The following is a 16,654-nucleotide window of genomic DNA, read 5'->3' as shown; positions in this document are numbered from 1 at the left end:
CCCCTGACCATTAGGTCCAGTCGTGGCCGACTCTGGGGTTGCGGCGCTCATCTCGCTTTATTGGCCAAGGGAGCTTCTGGGTCATGTGGCCGGCATGACTAAGCCGCTTCTGGCAAACCAGAGCAGCGCATGGAAACGCCGTTTACCTTCCCACTGGAGTGGTACCTATTTATCTACTTGCACCGGTGTGCTTTCGAACTGCTAGGCTAACATGAGCAGGGACCAAGCAACGGGAGCTCACCCCATCGCGGGGATTCGAACCTCCGACCTTCTGACTGGCAAGTCCTAGGCTCTGGTAGATTTGCCTAAACAAACAAAAAAGTTTGAAGCAGACCCCGGAAAGTGTGCAACAACGGCATGTGTACTCTGATGTCAGAAAATTGTAGAATTGCAGAGTTGGATCTCTGAAAGTCATCTAAGTCTAACCTGTGCAATGCAGGAATCTCAAATGAGGAATCCATGGCCCATCTCAATCGGCAGGGAGTTCCGAGGTGTAGCTGCAGCCACGCTAAAACTCACAATTTCAATCCTCCCTGGCCATTGGCCATACTGGCTGGGGCTGTTGGTAGTTGTAGTTCAGCAAGAACCTAGATCAGGGGTCAGCAAACTTTTTCAGCAGGGGGCCGGTCCACTGTCCCTCAAACCTTGTGGGGGGCCGGGCTATATTTTTTGCGGGGGGAATGAACGAATTCCTATGCCCCACAAATAACCCAGAGATGCATTTTAAATAAAAGCACGAATTCTACTCATGTAAAAACACCAGGCAGGCCCCACAAATAACCCAGAGGTGCATTGTAAATAAAAGGACACATTCTACTCAGGTAAAAACACGCTGATTCCCGGACCGTCCGTGGGCCGGATTTAGAAGGCGATTGGGCCGAATCCGGACCCCAGGCCTTAGTTTGCCTACCCATGACCTGGAGGGGTCCACACACCTGCACTGGACCCTTAAAGGTGGGAAGACAGGGACCTGCAAAATGGGGGGGAAAGCAAATATATGTGGCAGCTTTCTGTTTGCATCCATGCTTTTCAGTAAGGGTGTGCTGCTACGGATTACAAGCTTGTCCCAGCCGGCGGTTAGTCTACTGTCTGTTCCTCTCCAGGAAGCCTGCGATGTCGCCCGGCCGCTGATCTTGGCAGTCGTGCCGAGCAAGACAATGGTTTTCTTCCCACAACGGATGGAGGCCCTCTGTAATTTCCCTTCTCTTACGGAAGCTGGGACTCTTCCCACCCCTGTCCCACTTCCTTTCATGGGGTTTATTTTCCATGTCCCCCACTCCTCCTCCCTCTTCTGGGAAGCCCATCCTGCCGGGGGGGGGGTTCACAGGAGCTGCGCTTTTTATTTTCCCCCGTTTGTTTTTATTCCTGACATATTTTTTTTAAAAGATATTAAGATTTTCAAAGTATTACAAAATGAAAAAAAGAAAAAAGAAAAATACAAAATAAAAATAATTACAAACAATTCCATCCTTCCATCACTTATCTTTCATTTGCTTGTTTCCCGGACCTCCTCACACCTCCCTTTTTTGTATTCCAATTCAACTTGTTAGTTCAGCAAATCCTTTCCCTCTTTGTTTATCCTAGTCTTTAATCTTAAAATATTGTAACATTAAATTTTTACCTGTTAATAATCCATTTTTTCATATTCCTTATAGCATTTTAGCTAAAAACCACTTAACTTCTTATCCAACATCATTCTAACATTCATTAATTTTACAATATTTCTGTAGATAGTCTTTAAATTTCTTCCAATCTTCTTCCACCGACTCTTCTCCCTGGTCTCGGATTCTGCCGGTCATTTCTGCCAGTTCCATATAGTCCATCACCTTCATCTGCCACTCTTCCAGGGTGGGTAGATCTTGTGTCTTCCAATACTTTGCAATAAGTATTCTTGCTGCTGTCGTGGCATACATAAAGAAAGTTCTATCCTTCTTTGGCACCAATTGGCCTACGATGCTCAGGAGAAAGGCCTCTGGTTTCTTCAGAAAGGTATATTTAAATACCTTTTTCATTTCATTATATATCATCTCCCAGAAAGCCTTAATCCTTGGGCACGTCCACCAAAGGTGAAAGAATGTACCTTCAGTTTCTTTACATTTCCAACATTTATTATCGGGCAAATGATAGATTTTTGCAAGCTTGACTGGAGTCATGTACCACCTGTACATCATTTTCATAATATTCTCTCTTAAGGCATTATATGCCGTGAACTTCATACCTGTGGTCCACAACTGTTCCCAGTCAGCCATCATTATGTTATGTCCAACGTCTTGTGCCCATTTAATCATAGCAGATTTCACCGTTTCATCCTGAGTATTCCATTTCAACAGCAAGTTTTTTTATTCCTGACATTTTAGACCCCATCAGTTTTCTCCAAGCAGCCCAATACAGTGGTACCTCGGGTTAAGTACTTCATTCGTTCCGGAGGTCCGTACTTAACCTGAAACTGTTCTTAACCTGAAGCACCACTTTAGCTAATGGGGCCTCCTGCTGCCACCACGATTTCTGTTCTCATCCTGAAGCAAAGTTCTTAACCTGAAGCACTATTTCTGGGTTAGCGGAGTCTGTAACCTGAAGCGTATGTAACCCGAGGTACCACTGTACATGATTTTTCCACCTCTTTGTTTACTTCCCACAAAACCCCTGTGACGTAGCTTTAGGCAGAGAGGCAGCGACTGGCCCCTAAGGTCACACCTGGTCTGTCCCAGTAACAACAACAACAACTTATTTATACCGCGCTGCGTTTCCTCAGCAACTCTGGGCGGCTCCCAACAGAATATTAAAAACACAATAAAACATCAAGCTTTAAAAACTTCCCTAAACAAGGCTGCCTTCAGATGTCTTCTAAAAGTTAGATAGTTCTTTATCTCCTTGACATCTGAACGGAAGGCGTTCCACAGGGCGGGTGCCACCACCGAGAAGGCCCTCTGCCTGGTTCCCTGTAACTTCTCTTCTCACAGCGAGGGAACCGCCACCAGGCCCTCGGAGCTGGACCTCAGCGTCTGGGCAGAACGATGGGGGTGGAGACGCTCCTTCAGGTATACTGGGCCATTTAGGGCTTTAAAGGTCAGCACCAACACTTTGAATTGTGCTCGGAATTATGTGTAGGTCACTCTAACCACTATGCCACTCTGGTTTGGATAAGCAAAACAGTTTCAGAATTGGTGCAAGACGTGAGCTGGTCCCTGGAGATACAGGCTTCCATAGGAAATGGCCTACTCGTGCTGGAAAGATGAACTGGGTTGCAAAAGGGCGATGGGTCAATATATCTGTCTGCTTAAGAGACCACATAACACCGGTCTTGAAAGACCTACATTGGCTCCCAGGACGTTTCCAAGCACAATTCAAAGTGTTGGTGCTGACCTTCAAAGCCCTAAATGGTGCCCCATGATCTCCTGTAGCTGGCCACCCAATTTAGCAATCTTCATTCCGCCCCTCGCCACAACATACACACTGCCACACCTTGGATGATACCCCGAGCCACTTCCAAGCCTGTGATCTGTATCCAGTGATGCTCAGTGAAATCTACTGCTTTGTGTGGGGCTCTCTGGGTGACGTGGGATCTGGACCCGGCTTGTGTTTTCATTGGCCCAGGAGTTATCTAGAAAGTAACCCACTTTTGACCTGATAAGGTGGGACTGGCTTTCGGCTGGTTCTCCCCACCCATTTCTTTTGGCTCACAGCACCGGGGACAGTTATTTTCCCACCCGCACCGTTCTTTGCTGGGGGAGAGGTCCTGCTGCATCTGGGCTCAACGCTTGCAGCGCCGACAGACAATGAGATCACTTCCTGGCCCAGATCCAGTCCCAGAATCCTGCTCCCTGCGACTTCCTGTCGTTCCCAGAGAGCTCTGCCACTTTGAATGCTTCCCAGGGTCTCCGTGTTTCTAAAACCATTTTGAGTTCTGCACTGGCGACCTAACTCAACGTTGTTGTTGTTTTACAATGGGGAGAATTCCAAAACCAGTACAATGCCAAGTGAGCCGTTTTGCCCAATTCGGGGCATGCCGGTGATATGGGGGGGCAGGAGTTTAGAATCATAGAATTATTGGAAGGGGTTCCATCTTGTCCAGGGGTAGGCAACCTAAGGCCCGTGGGCCAGATGCGGCCCAATCGCCTTCTCAATCTGGCCCGCAGATGGTCCAGGGATCAGCGTGTTTTTTACATGAGTAGAATATGTCCTTTTATTCAAAATGCATCTCTGGGTTATTTGTGGGGCATAGGAATTTGTTTTCCCCCCAAAATATAGTCTGGCCCCCCACAAGGTCTGGCGGGAAGGTAGGACTGGACCATTAGGTCCAGTCGTGACCGACTCTGGGGTTGCGGCGCTCATCTCGCTTTATTGGCCAAGGGAGCCGGCATACACCTTCCGGGTCATGTGGCCAGCATGACTAAGCTGCTTCTGGCGAACCAGAGCAGCGCACGGAAACGCTGTTTACCTTCTCGCCGGAGCGGTACCTATTTATCTACTTGCACTTTGACGTGCTTTTGAACTGCTAGGTTGGCAGGAGCAGGGAGCGAGCAATGGGAGCTCACCCCGTCGTGGGGATTCAAACTGCCGACCTTCTGATCGGCAAGTCCTGGGCTCTGTGGTTTAACCCACAGCGCCACCCGCCTCCCAAATCCTATTGAACTCAGTAGGACTTAGTTCTGAGTAAAAATGTGTAGGATTGCGGTGTGAGGCTGCCCAGTCTTGACCCAGTTACCTGGGAGTCAGCTCCATTGAATCCAGTGGGACTTACTTCTGACTAGGCACTGTAAGACTCCATTTACAATAAAGGAATAAACACTCCGTGCATTTCCTAAGAAACGGAAGCACTGCAATGAAATAATTTAAGGTGGATGGGTGACTCTTCCCTTCAGAATTAAAGGAAGGGCTTCGTATGCCAGTTTCACCGTTCTCTTAATTTGGTCAGGGATTTTATCTTCAGGATAAACAGGGCTCCGTTTTCGCCCCTACACAGACAAGCGCCAACTTTTAATTGTTCTCCGAGACGCGGAGGAAAAGGTAAATTCAGGGACATTCAGGGATCAGATTGGAATCTGTGATGGCTCTCGTAATTCCGGGGCTGTCCCTGGGAAATCGGGACGCTTGGAAAATTTCAGCTTAGGCAGAAAGGTACCATATTTTTCGCTCTATAAGACGCACCAGACCACAAGACGCACCTAGTTTTTGGAGGAGGAAAACAAGAAAAAAAATATTCTGAATCTCAGAAGCCAGAACAGCAAGAGGGATCACTGCGCAGTGAAAGCAGCAATCCCTCTTGCTGTTCTGGCTTCTGGGATAGCTGCGCAGCCTGCATTCGCTCCATAAGACGCGCACACATTTCCCCTTACTTTTTAGAAGGGAAAAAGTGAGTCTTATAGAGCAAAAAATACGGTATTTGCCCCAAGGTAGTTCTTCAGCTGAGAGATGGTTCTCTGTCCTGTCCCTCTTATTATTTTCCTTTTGCTGTTTCCCCTGGTCTGGGGATTTTGAAAAGGCCTCATTCCTGGCATTTCGGGGCAAGAGGCAGTCAGCGCTGTTTTCGAAGGGCCCTTCATCTCCGCAAGGGAAGCTAATTTTAGAACGTGTGATTGATTGATGCTGCCCAGCCGAGAAGGAGCAGCCAGCGTCTGAAAGCTCTCCAAAGGGGCAGGAATTGGTCCCAGAGACCGCTTTGGAGAATGCCATCCCCGGTTTGCGCTGGCGTCCCAAACACGTCCGCTGTCCTGATTCATGCAAGCATGCAAGGTGTACTTTAAACACACACACGTATGAATTCCCGTCTTGTGTTCTCTGCACTAAACTAAAAACACTCCACCCTTTGGCCACGTTAAAATAGCTGGACTCTGATTTGCATCTCGGACGCTTGTGGAAAAAAGCAACAACAAACTGAACATCTGCAGCCGTTTGGGACGAGCCGGCAATTCAGCCAAGGCGAAAGCTGCAGAGCTGGACTTGTGGGTGTTACTGGGGGGGTGGGGGGTTTGCCGTCGAGAAAACCCACACGGTCCTGGGGCAGGAATGAAGCTGTGCTCCGAAAGGCAGGCGTCTAGGACGCGAGCCAATGCAGAGATGCTGCCAGAAGAGGGAAGGAAGAATGTGTGCTGATCCCAGGCAGGCAAGTCCTAACAAGGAGGGGTTTTTCAATTTATCAGCCTGGAGGCCTGGGAGACGCGTGCTTCTAAGTCCCAGGTGGCTCTCTTGTCGCTTCTCTCCCGGGGTGCAGGTAGTCTGCACGTGCTCAGAGGCTTGTTGTCACTCGGGGACAGCCGCAATGGGGGAAGTCCTGACCCTGTGACTTTGCCGTATTTGTTGAGAGCAAAACAAGGGGTTCAGAACTGCTGCTGGCGAACGCAGCTGGAAGTGAGACCTCTGGGTGTTGGAGATGAGTTTATAAACTAGGTGGTGCATCTTCTGTGATTCTGCACAATGTGTGTGTGTTGGGTGGGTCGGGGGGGGGCACATGAGAATGTTTTATTGGGCTCTGGATTCAGTTTCTTGACAATTTCAGCTGTCAAAAAAAAGAAGCAAGTTCCTAGTCCTCCTTGTTACAGTGATGTGGTTTGGGATCTCAGAAGTCAACAGGGGCTGCCAAGGGCTCATTACCTATTTTAAGACATATTGTGGTGGGGCAAGCCTAAGACGTAAACCCCACCAATTCAATGGGGCTTACTTGCAGGTAAGGGTGCACGACACTGCCGGCCACGCAGGGGAACCCAGCGCTTGCGTACTCCAGTAACTCCCACGGCGTTTAGTGGTCCATCTTTACGCGGCTGCTGCACAGATGTGCACAGAAAAATAATATATGAGTCTTAACTCCCAAGTGTTACTCCTCCCCACCTCTTCTAGGTTCCCATTGCCTTCTCAGAAACTTCGGGAGGATCCAGCAGAAGAAAATGGCCCAGTCCGCACACCTGAATCAAAATCTCCCAGGTAATGAGAAATTTATTTTATTTCACTCTGCTTGCGATGAGGACATTGGGTCGCATGCCATGCTAGGCATTGCCAGAGCAGATCCTCTGAAACAAACGGTTCTAAGTTGGTCGTGGCCTTTAACTACAATGGGTCTACTCTTGAGTAGAATTTAGTGGGAGATATCCCATAGGGTAGGGACGCGGGTGGCGCTGTGGGTAAAAGCCTCAGCGCCTAGGGCTTGCCAATCGAAAGGTCGGCGGTTCGAATCCCCGCGGCGGGGTGCACTCCCGCTGCTCGGTCCCTGCTCCTGCCAACCTAGCAGTTCGAAAGCACCCCCGGGTGCAAGTAGATAAATAGGGACCGCTTACTGGCGGGAAGGTAAACGGCGTTTCCGTGTGCTGCGCTGGCTCGCCAGATGCAGCTTTGTCACGCTGGCCACGTGACCCGGAAGTGTCTCTGGACAGCGCTGGCCCCCGGCCTCTTGAGTGAGATGGGCGCACAACCCCAGAGTCTGTCAAGACTGGCCCGTACGGGCAGGGGTACCTTTACCTTTACTTTTATCCCATAGGGTGCTAGCTGCCTTCTGCCAGATCATACCATTAATCCATCTAGCTCAGTATAACATCTAGATTCTAGAGTGACGGCATCTCTGTGGGGGTTTGGAACAGACCTTTCCCGAGCCCTGCCTGGGTTTCCTGATGGTGGACCCTGGGGTCTTTTGCACATAAAGAATGTTTAGAATCCCAATCTGTGCTGGTCCCGTGGGCTAACTGAAAGGCGAGGTCCGAGTCCAGTCTGAGGTCGAAGGTGCAGTATGGAGGCAGTCCGTAAAAGTTGAAGCTGGATGCAGGGCAGGTAGTCAGGTGAGGTCAGGAGCTCTGGAAGGAAAGCAGGACGGGGTTCAGGCAGGAACCGACAAACAAGGAAGTTGCTCCCGCAACTTGGGACTGGGGCTGGCTGGCTTTTAGCGGCCCCGATCCTCAGGTGACTCGCCTCTCCTGGCCTGGAGGCGAGCGCTCCTCCTGCGGGAACTTAGTTCCCCCCGCCTCTCTGCCCTGAGCCTCTGCAGCTCAGGATAGGCTGGAGGGTTACTGGACCCAGAGGCAACCTCTCCTTCCTCTGACGGGGCTGAGAGTGGAGCACCTGCAGGCAATGGGTCCTCCATCCCCTCAGGAGCCAGAGCAGACTCAGCTGGTGCCTGCACCTGAGGACCCAGCACAGGTGAGGACCCTTCAGGCTCATGCCCCAGCCCTGGCTCAGCTGGTTCTGGAGGCAGGGAATCCTGTGCAGGCTGGGATCCCTCAGGTTCAGCATCCGAGTCCGAATCCCAGGCCATCACACAATCTCATAAAATCACGAAGTTCGAAGGGACCCTTAGGATCATCCAGCCCAGGGGTCAGCAAGGTTTACCTCGCCTGGGCCGGTTCACTCCAGCGGAGATTGCTCCATGGGCTGGATCGCATCTGTGCAGACATGAATTCCGGCGTCGCGGAAGCGAGTCCTCGCTCCACGCTGCACCAGTTTAGCACAGCGCATGGGGACTCGCCGAGAGAGTGGCTCGGTTTAAACCAGGCATAGGCAAACTCCGGCCCTCCAGGTGTTTGGGACTACAATTCCCATCATCCCTGACCACTAGTCCTGTAATAATAATAATAATAATAATAATAATAATAATAATAATAATAATAATTTATTTGTACCCCGCCCATCTGGCTGGGTTTCCCCAGCCACTCTGGGCGGCTTCCATAGAAACCAAAGACCAGGGAGAAGAGTTGGTGGAAGAAGACTGGAAGAAATTTAAAGTCTACTTACAGAAATACTGTAAAATTAATGAATGTTAGAATGATGTTGGATAAGAAGTTAAGTGGTTTTTAGCTGTAATGCTATAAAGGAATATGAAAAAATGGATTATTAACAGGTAAACATTTAATGTTATAATACTTTAAGATTAAAGACTAGGATAAACAAAGAGGGAGAGGATTTGCTAAACTAACAAATTGAATTGGAATACAAAAAAGGGAGGTGTGAGGAGGTCCGGGAAACAAGCAAATGAAAGATAAGTAATGGAAAGATGGAATTGTTTTTAACTATTTTTATTTTGTATTTTTCTTTTTTCTTTTTTCATTTTGTAATATTTTGAAAATCATAATAAATATCTTTTAAAAAAATAAATAGAAACCAAAGATACAGTAAAATATCACAGATTAAAAACTTCCCTGAACAGGGCTGCCTTAAGATGTCATCTGAATGTCAGGTAGTTATTTATCGCTTTGACATCTGATGGGAGGGCGTTCCACAGGGCGGGCGCCACTACCGAGAAGGCCCTCTGCCTGGTTCCCTGTAGCTTTGCTTCTCGCAATGAGGGAACCGCCAGAAGGCCCTTGGAGCTGGACCTCAGTGTCCGGGCAGAACGATGGGGGTGGAGACGCTCCTTCAGATATACTAGGCCGAGGCCGTTTAGGGCTTTAAAGGTCAACACCAACACTTTGAATTGTGCTCGGAAACGTACTGGGAGCCAATGTTAGCTAGGGATGATGGGAATTGTAGTTCCAAAGCATCTGGAGGGCCAAGTTTGCCTATGACTGGTTTAAACGACCCCCGTGGGCTGCTTGTGGCCCATGGGCCGCAGGTTGCCGACTCCTGATCTAGCCCAACCCACTGAAATGCAGGAATATGCAACTGCATTGATCGAACCTGCAACCTTGGCATTGCCAGCACCACATTCTCACTTTGGAAAGCACGATTCTGTGATTCCAGGATTCTATATATCTGTCACTGCAGCCAAGAGGAGGAAGCCTCTCTGGGACACAATGGGGTGGAAGACTTTATCGCTTTGTGTTTGTGTGTGTTTGTGTGCAAGACTCCACCCCTGGCCAGAGGAAGGAAGCCTGTACATCAAACTACAGGAACCTACAATTTCTCCTCTATGGCAAATTGGTATGGTAAAAAATTGGGGTTGGCATTTACAGCCCAATTCTCCATCGAGGGCCTCCTAAGTGTCCCCCTAAGTCAGGGGTTGTAGGGATGTGGGTGGTGCTGTGGTCTAAACCACTGAGCCTAGGGCTTGCTGATTGGAAGGTCGGCGGTTCGAATCCCCACTACGGGGTGAACTCCCGTCGCTCTGTCCCAGCTCCTGCCAACCTAGCAGTTCGAAAGCAGGCCAGTGCAAGTAGATAAATAGGTACCGCTCCGGCGGGAAGGTAAACGGTGTTTCCATGCGCTGCTCTGGTTCGCCAGAAGTGGCTTAGTCAAGCACTGAGCAACATACACTCAACGTGAACAAGCAACAAATCGATTTGCGACTGGCCAAGCCCCTCCCCCTGTGGCGGCCATCTTGTTCTGGCAACCACAATATGTTTAGGAAATTCCAAATGGGCACACGGACCTGGAAAACTCTTGTCCTAGGCTGGGCTGAAGAGTTCATACCGCCTTGACGGCTCTTCTTTTGATACATGTTTGTGTCCATCTTGCTTTCAGATCTTGGGGGACCTTTCTTGTACCGCGACCAGGAGGAGGAGGATGAGGGTGGAGACAAGGCGTCCTACTCTCTGGAGACCCCCTACGGCTTCCTGCTGGATCTCGACTTCCTCAAGTACGTCGACGATATCGAGAAAGGCCAAAGCTTCCGGAAGCTTCTGCCGCAGCGCAAGTCTAAGGGGGCCAAGCAGGCCCCTAACTCTTCCCGAGGCCAAACCAGCGGCTGGACCTCCACGGAGTCCCTTTCGTCGATCACCAGCGCGGATCGGAAACCAGCCTTCTCCCCACGCCACAGGCTGTGGGGCAGTTCCTCCGACATCAAGGAGCCCGTGAGCAAACAGGCCTCGCTCCCCACGTCTCCATCTCCCATCATCCATCTCCTTCCTCCTCCTCCTCCCAAATCGCTGGTGAGGAACACACGTGTGGAGGAAACCTTGCAGGAGACAAGTAAGCGGTTGGAAGAACAGCAACTGGGTCTGCTGGCAAGGGGACCCTCTGCAGCCATCGGGGTGCCTGGTAGTCCTCCCAGGATTGTGTCTCCTCAAGATCACTCTCTGACGGGGGAAGGCCTTGCAGGCTCCGTCAAGTTAAGCCCCTCCAATTCAGGAAGGAGCACGCCAGCCACAGCCGTTGGACCTGCCCACCTCCAACACGTCCGGGAGCAGATGGCCACAGCCCTCAGGCAGCTGAAGGAGATGGAGGAGCAAGTGAAGACCATCCCCATTCTAGAAAAGGAGGTTTGCAGGTTGAAGGAGGAGAAGGAGCAGTTGCTGGCCAGGCTGTGGGAGAAGCTGGAGATGGACGGAGGCGAGACTTGTGTCTTCAACTTCCCCCCCAAGTCTCCAAATTCAGGGGCTCCCGACGAGGGCAAGGAAGGCTCTCGGGCCGGTGCCAAGGTCGAAAACGACGGCGAGCCTTCGAAAGCGAGGACAAGTAAAATCACCGAGTTGAAGAGACTGACGGAGAAACTGTCCGGTTCAGAAAGAGCCAGGAAAATGAGCAGAGGAGCAGCTGCCGCTTCCAAAACCGGAGAGCCCACGTGCCGGTCTGTTGGCGTCGGAGAAGAGGTGGACATGAACGAGGTGGTCTTCTACTACCGGTGCCAGAAGCCGAGCCGAGAGGTGGCCGCCGGCTGCGAAACTCACACCAAGGACGCAGAGGTGTGGGTAATGGAGTCCTTACTCGGGGTTTCGTCGGAGGCCGAGAAGGAAATCCAGCTGCTTCAGCAGACGGTCCAACATCAACGAGAGGTCATCTCCATGCTAGAGGGACACCTGCAGGAGGCCAGCGATGAGCTCGAGGAGCTGAGGGTGGAGGTTTGCTCAAGGTTGCCAAAGAGTTTGACCAGCAAGGAGACGATGGCCCGGCCGTTGACAGCGGAGGCCAGCATGGAATCTGCTCCAGCCATGCAGTGTCAAGCTGTGGGCACCCACATCGAAATGGCAGACAAGGCCGTCCACTGCTGTCCGCAAGTGACCAGTGTCGGAGTTGGCTGCAGCCTGCAATCTCCAGGTCTTGCCCCTGTGCAATGTGGGGGGAAAGCTGCCCAGATTGTTCCGGAGGCGGAAAGCAAAGCTCCCGGGGCGGACGGCAGATCCGCTCCGGCAGAGCCGGACCACGGCACGGCTACAGACGCGTCTGTGAAACCCGGAAAGCTGCTGGAATGCGGAGTTTCTGAATCATCCCTGCAAACAGAGAGTTTGGGTGCGGATCTGGACTTGCTCCCTCAGTCCGTGGCGAGGGACCAGGAGGTTGTGTGTGTGCAACGGGATTCCGGAAAAAACCCCACAGGCGCTGGTGAGCCTCCTTCAGTTAAACACGGCTCAAAGCCCGAGTCTATTTGCAACCTGCCCGAAATCCGAATGTTCCCATTTCCGCTGCTTTTGCATCCAGGCATACCTGGAGCTTGGGCTGGGCTTTGTTTATTTATTTCGGACCTCTGAGGATGTGCAAAGCGTGCTTCCCTCCACACTGGGAGACCGCAGCTGGAGATCTGGAGATTTGGGTGGGGCGGGGGAGGCTTCCCTGTATTTTCCAGTAAAGCATCCATTCCGCACCACTCATGCTCTTCATTGTGCTTCAGCGCGGTTCAGTTAATTCTAGTGCATTTCGTACCTGCCTGGGAAGAACAGCTAGAGGGAAGAGGGGGGTGTTTGTTGTTTAGAAATTTCCGTATTTTTTGCTCTATAAAACTCACTTTTTCCCTCCTAAAAAGTAAGGGGAAATGTGTGTGCGTCTTATGGAGCGAATGCAGGCTGCACAGCTATCACAGGAGCCAGAACAGCAAGAGGGATTGCTGCTTTCACTGTGCAGCGATCCCTCTTGCTGTTCTGGCTTCTGAGATTCAGAATATTTTTTGTCTTGTTTTCCTCCTCCAAAAACTGGGTGCGTCTTGTGGTCTGGTGAGTCTTATAGAGCGAAAAATACGGTATTTCTTGTAACTGTTGAGTGGATTTCTGTTTAACTTTTATATGTTATTATTACTTTATACTATTCTAATAATTGTTGAATGTTACTTTTTTGATGTAGGTTGCTTATTTTAAAGTTTCGCTTTATTGTCACATTTTTGTAGTGCATTAGATTGTTATAAGATGAACATTTTTTTGTTTCTTCAGCCTGTATACTGCCTTGAGTGTTGTAAGATAGAAAGACAGTATACAAATTTAAAATGATGATGATGATGAGGGAGCCTTTAGTATAGCAGATGTTTTACCAGGAAGACTTGAGCCATGCAATAACTGCGGCTGCCCCTAGGACATAGCTGTCAACTTTCCCCTTTTCTTGCGAGGAATCCTACTCGGAATAAGGGAATTTCCCTTTAAAAAAGGGAAAAGTTGACAGCTATGCAAAGAACCCTTAATGTTCTCCCACTGGTCCCATGGCTAAATTTCACCCTGCAGCTTAAAAACCACCATTGGGTCTGGATAGGTCAGGGGTCTGCAACCTTTAAGACAAAAAGAGCCACTTGGACCCGTTTCCGAAGGGAAAAAAACTGGGAGCCGCAAAACCATTGCGACATTTAAAACAAATATATCTCCGGAGCCGCGATCTGACAGCGGGCGGGAAGGTGATGTCGGGACGGTGCGTGACTAACGCACGCACCGCCCCCATGCGACGTCACAGCCAGTACAGCGCCCGCCATAGTGGGGAGTGTCGGGGCGCACAATGCGCCTCCTCCCCTCGCTAGTATCCGCCCCGGAGCCGCGGCAAAGGTGTAAAAGAGCCACATGCGGCTCCGGAGCCGCGGGTTGCAGACCCCTGGTATAGGTAGCTGCTCAAAGTGGAGGAACTTCTGCCAGTGCCTAAAGAACATTCCTTCTTCTGTTTCCTCCCCCCCCCCCCCAGGAGCCCTCAAATCCATCATGAAGAAGGGAGGCAGCCCTGCCAAGACGGAGGCAGGTAGTGGGAGGAGAAGCCTCCAGTTCGTGGGCTTTCTGAATGGCGAGTACGAATCTTTTTTGCTTCCTCTCTTTTTTTTGGGGGGGGGGGTTTCAGGATGGCAGAGGAGACCCAGGTGTCTTCGATGCTGAAGTTTCAACTACAGTGGTACCTCGGGTTAAGTACTTAATTCGTTCCAGAGGTCCGTTCTTAACCTGAAACTGTTCTTAACCTGAAGCACCACTTTAGCTAATGGGGCCTCCCGCTGCCACCGCACGATTCCTGCTCTCATCCTGAAGCAAAGTTATTGACCCGAGGTAATATTTCTGGGTTAAAGGTAAAGGTAAAGGTACCCCTGCCCGTACGGACCAGTCTTGACAGACTCTAGGGTTGTGCGCCCATCTCACTCAAGAGGCCGAGGGCCAGCGCTGTCCACAGACACTTCCGGGTCACGTGGCCAGCGTGACAAGCTGCATCTGGCGAGCCAGAGCCACACACGGAAACGCCGTTTACCTTCCCGCTAGTAAGCGGTCCCTATTTATCCACTTGCACCCGGGAGTGCTTTCGAACTGCTAGGTTGGCAGGCGCTGGGACCGAACGACGGGAGCGCACCCCGCCGCAGGGATTCGAACCACCGACCTTTCGATCGGCAAGCCCTAGGCGCTGAGGCTTTTACCCACAGTGCCACCCGCGTCCCAGGATTTCTGGGTTAGCGGAGTCTGTAACCTGAAGCGTATGTAACCTGAAGCGTATGTAACCAGACGTACCACTGTATTTGGAGCCTGGAGAGATAGCTGTGGGATTATAGCAGAGGTGGGGAATCTATAGCCCTACAGATGCTATTTAGTCAGATAAAGGTAAAGGGACCCCTGACCGTTAAGCCCAGTCGTGGATGACTGTGGGGTTGCGGCGCTCATCTTGCTTTACTGGCCGAGGGAGCCGGCGTACAGCTTCCGGGTCATATGGCGAGCATGACTAAGCCGCTTCTGGCGAACCAGAACAGCGCACGGAAATGCCGTTTACCTTCCAGCCAGAGAGATACCTATTTATCTACTTGCACTTTGAGGTGCTTTCGAACTGCTAGGTTGGCAGGAGCAGGGACCGAGCAATGGGAGCTCACCCCATTGCGGGGATTCGAACCTCCGACCTTCTGATCGGTAAGCCCAAGGCTCAGTGGTTTAGACCACAGCACCACCCGCGTTTGAACACTGCTTGATGGTGGTGGTGGTGGTTTTAAAAAAGCCTCAAAGTGGTTCACAAAGAGACTGGGTGAATCCTCAGCCTGTTCCATAATAATAATAATAATAATAATAATAATAATAATAATAATAGCCCGCCCATTTAACTGGGCTTCCCCAGCCACTCTGGTTGGCTCCCAACAGAATATTTAAAACACGATAAAACATCAAACCTTAAAAACTTCTCTCAACTTCCCAGTGATACCCAAGAAGTCAAAACCCTAAGTCTCCGTCATTAGAAACAACATGCTTCAGAAACCATATCTGAATTAAAAGCCACAAACTACATAATGTAGACTGAACACTGTCATAGTGCAAAACCACAGCCATCAGACACTCAGGGCCGATGTGTTCCTTCTATGATGATTGCTTCTTAATGGTCAGTCCTTAAGACTCAGACACCACAGAGCCTTCAAATACCCATCTTGGCGTTCGCCATTTGCTTTTACCATTAAAAAACACAAATTGAGGAGGGTTGCTTTGCAAATGTCACCTGCTTTCTTTAACCAGCGCTTTGTATTAAGGGGTGTGGGAATTTTTGCCTGTTTTTTTGTGCCCTGGGTATTCTGAGCATCGCCATCTTTTATTCTGTGAAATGGGTTGTGTGTGTGTTTTTGGTGCTCGTGACATATTTTCAAATGTGCCCCCAGGCCAGGGCCGTAGCTAGGGGGTGGTGAGGTGGGCAGGCGGGGGGGAGGTGCAAAATCGGCTTTAAAATATGCCCATAAATATGTCTATAAATAAAAATACCGATTATTGCCTCATAAGAAAAGGTTTTAAGTAGAGGGTGAATTGAATGGGGGGCGGGTTGGAGGAGAGGCAGAAAGAAGAGCTAATTTGTCCATGGCTAGGGGCCGCTGTGGGACGCAGGTGGCGCTGTGGGTAAAAGCCTCAGCGCCTAGGGCTTGCCGATTGAAAGGTTGGTGGTTCGAATCCCTGCGGCGGGGTGCGCTCCCGTCGTTCGGTCCCAGCGCCTGCCAACCTAGCAGTTCGAAAGCACCTCCAAGTGCAAGTAGATAAATAGGGACCGCTTACTAGCGGGAAGGTAAACGGCGTTTCCGTGTGCGGCTCTGGCTCGCCAGAGCAGCGATGTCACGCTGGCCACGTGACCCGGAAGTGTCTCCGTACAGCGCTGGCCCCCGGCCTCTTAAATGAGATGGGCGCACAACCCCAGAGTCTGGCAAGACTGGCCTGTACGGGCAGGGGTACCTTTACTAGGGGGCGCTGTAGGGATGATGTAGCGCACAGAAATGCCGTTTACCTTCCCGCCGGAGCGGTACCTATTTATCTACTTGCACTTTGACGTGCTTTCGCACTGCTAGGTTGGCAGGAGCAGGGACTGAGCAACGGGAGCTCACCCCGTCATTGCGGGGATTCGAACCGCCGACCTTCTGATCGGCAAGTCCTAGACTCTGTGGTTTAACCCACAGCGCCACCCGCATCCCTACCTCTGATAGGCAGCTGCAATCGCAAGGGAGGGCTGCGACCATTGACTCCTGCTTTGTGGTCTTCCCAGGAACACCTCGCTGAAGCGAGTGGGCTGGGGGATAGAAACAGTGTCGGTGTGGTACAGACCCTCAGCCTGAACTTGCAGGCCTGCGCTTATGTTCATTCCTATATACCTTTTGAACAGATTTCCTGCCCTCTGAGGCAGGAATGCC

General features: G+C 50.7%; 1 protein-coding gene across 4 annotated transcripts in view; it reads left to right on the top strand.

The window, feature by feature from the left end:
- The window catches only part of KANK3 (KN motif and ankyrin repeat domains 3), a 33,918-nt gene that overhangs the window by 3,788 nt on the left and 13,476 nt on the right, over positions 1-16,654 (top strand). The window contains exons 1-4 of one of the 4 annotated variants that reach the window (XM_077922062.1): positions 5,962-6,103; positions 6,835-6,918; positions 10,378-12,174; positions 13,723-13,822. In XM_077922062.1, the coding sequence (XP_077778188.1) occupies positions 6,882-6,918; positions 10,378-12,174; positions 13,723-13,822 (1,934 nt within the window). In that variant the 5' untranslated portion in view covers positions 5,962-6,103; positions 6,835-6,881. Of the gene's footprint in view, positions 1-5,961; positions 6,104-6,181; positions 6,212-6,270; positions 6,388-6,834; positions 6,919-10,377; positions 12,175-13,722; positions 13,823-16,654 lie in introns of those variants that run through there. The other 3 variants (XM_077922063.1, XM_077922064.1, XM_028713659.2) reach the window with 3 other exon arrangements.

The sequence above is a fragment of the Podarcis muralis genome, chromosome 18 (genome assembly GCF_964188315.1).
Source record: "Podarcis muralis chromosome 18, rPodMur119.hap1.1, whole genome shotgun sequence".
In the NCBI taxonomy this organism is placed as follows: domain Eukaryota; kingdom Metazoa; phylum Chordata; class Lepidosauria; order Squamata; family Lacertidae; genus Podarcis; species Podarcis muralis.
This window is presented reverse-complemented; position numbering and strand designations above follow the sequence as displayed.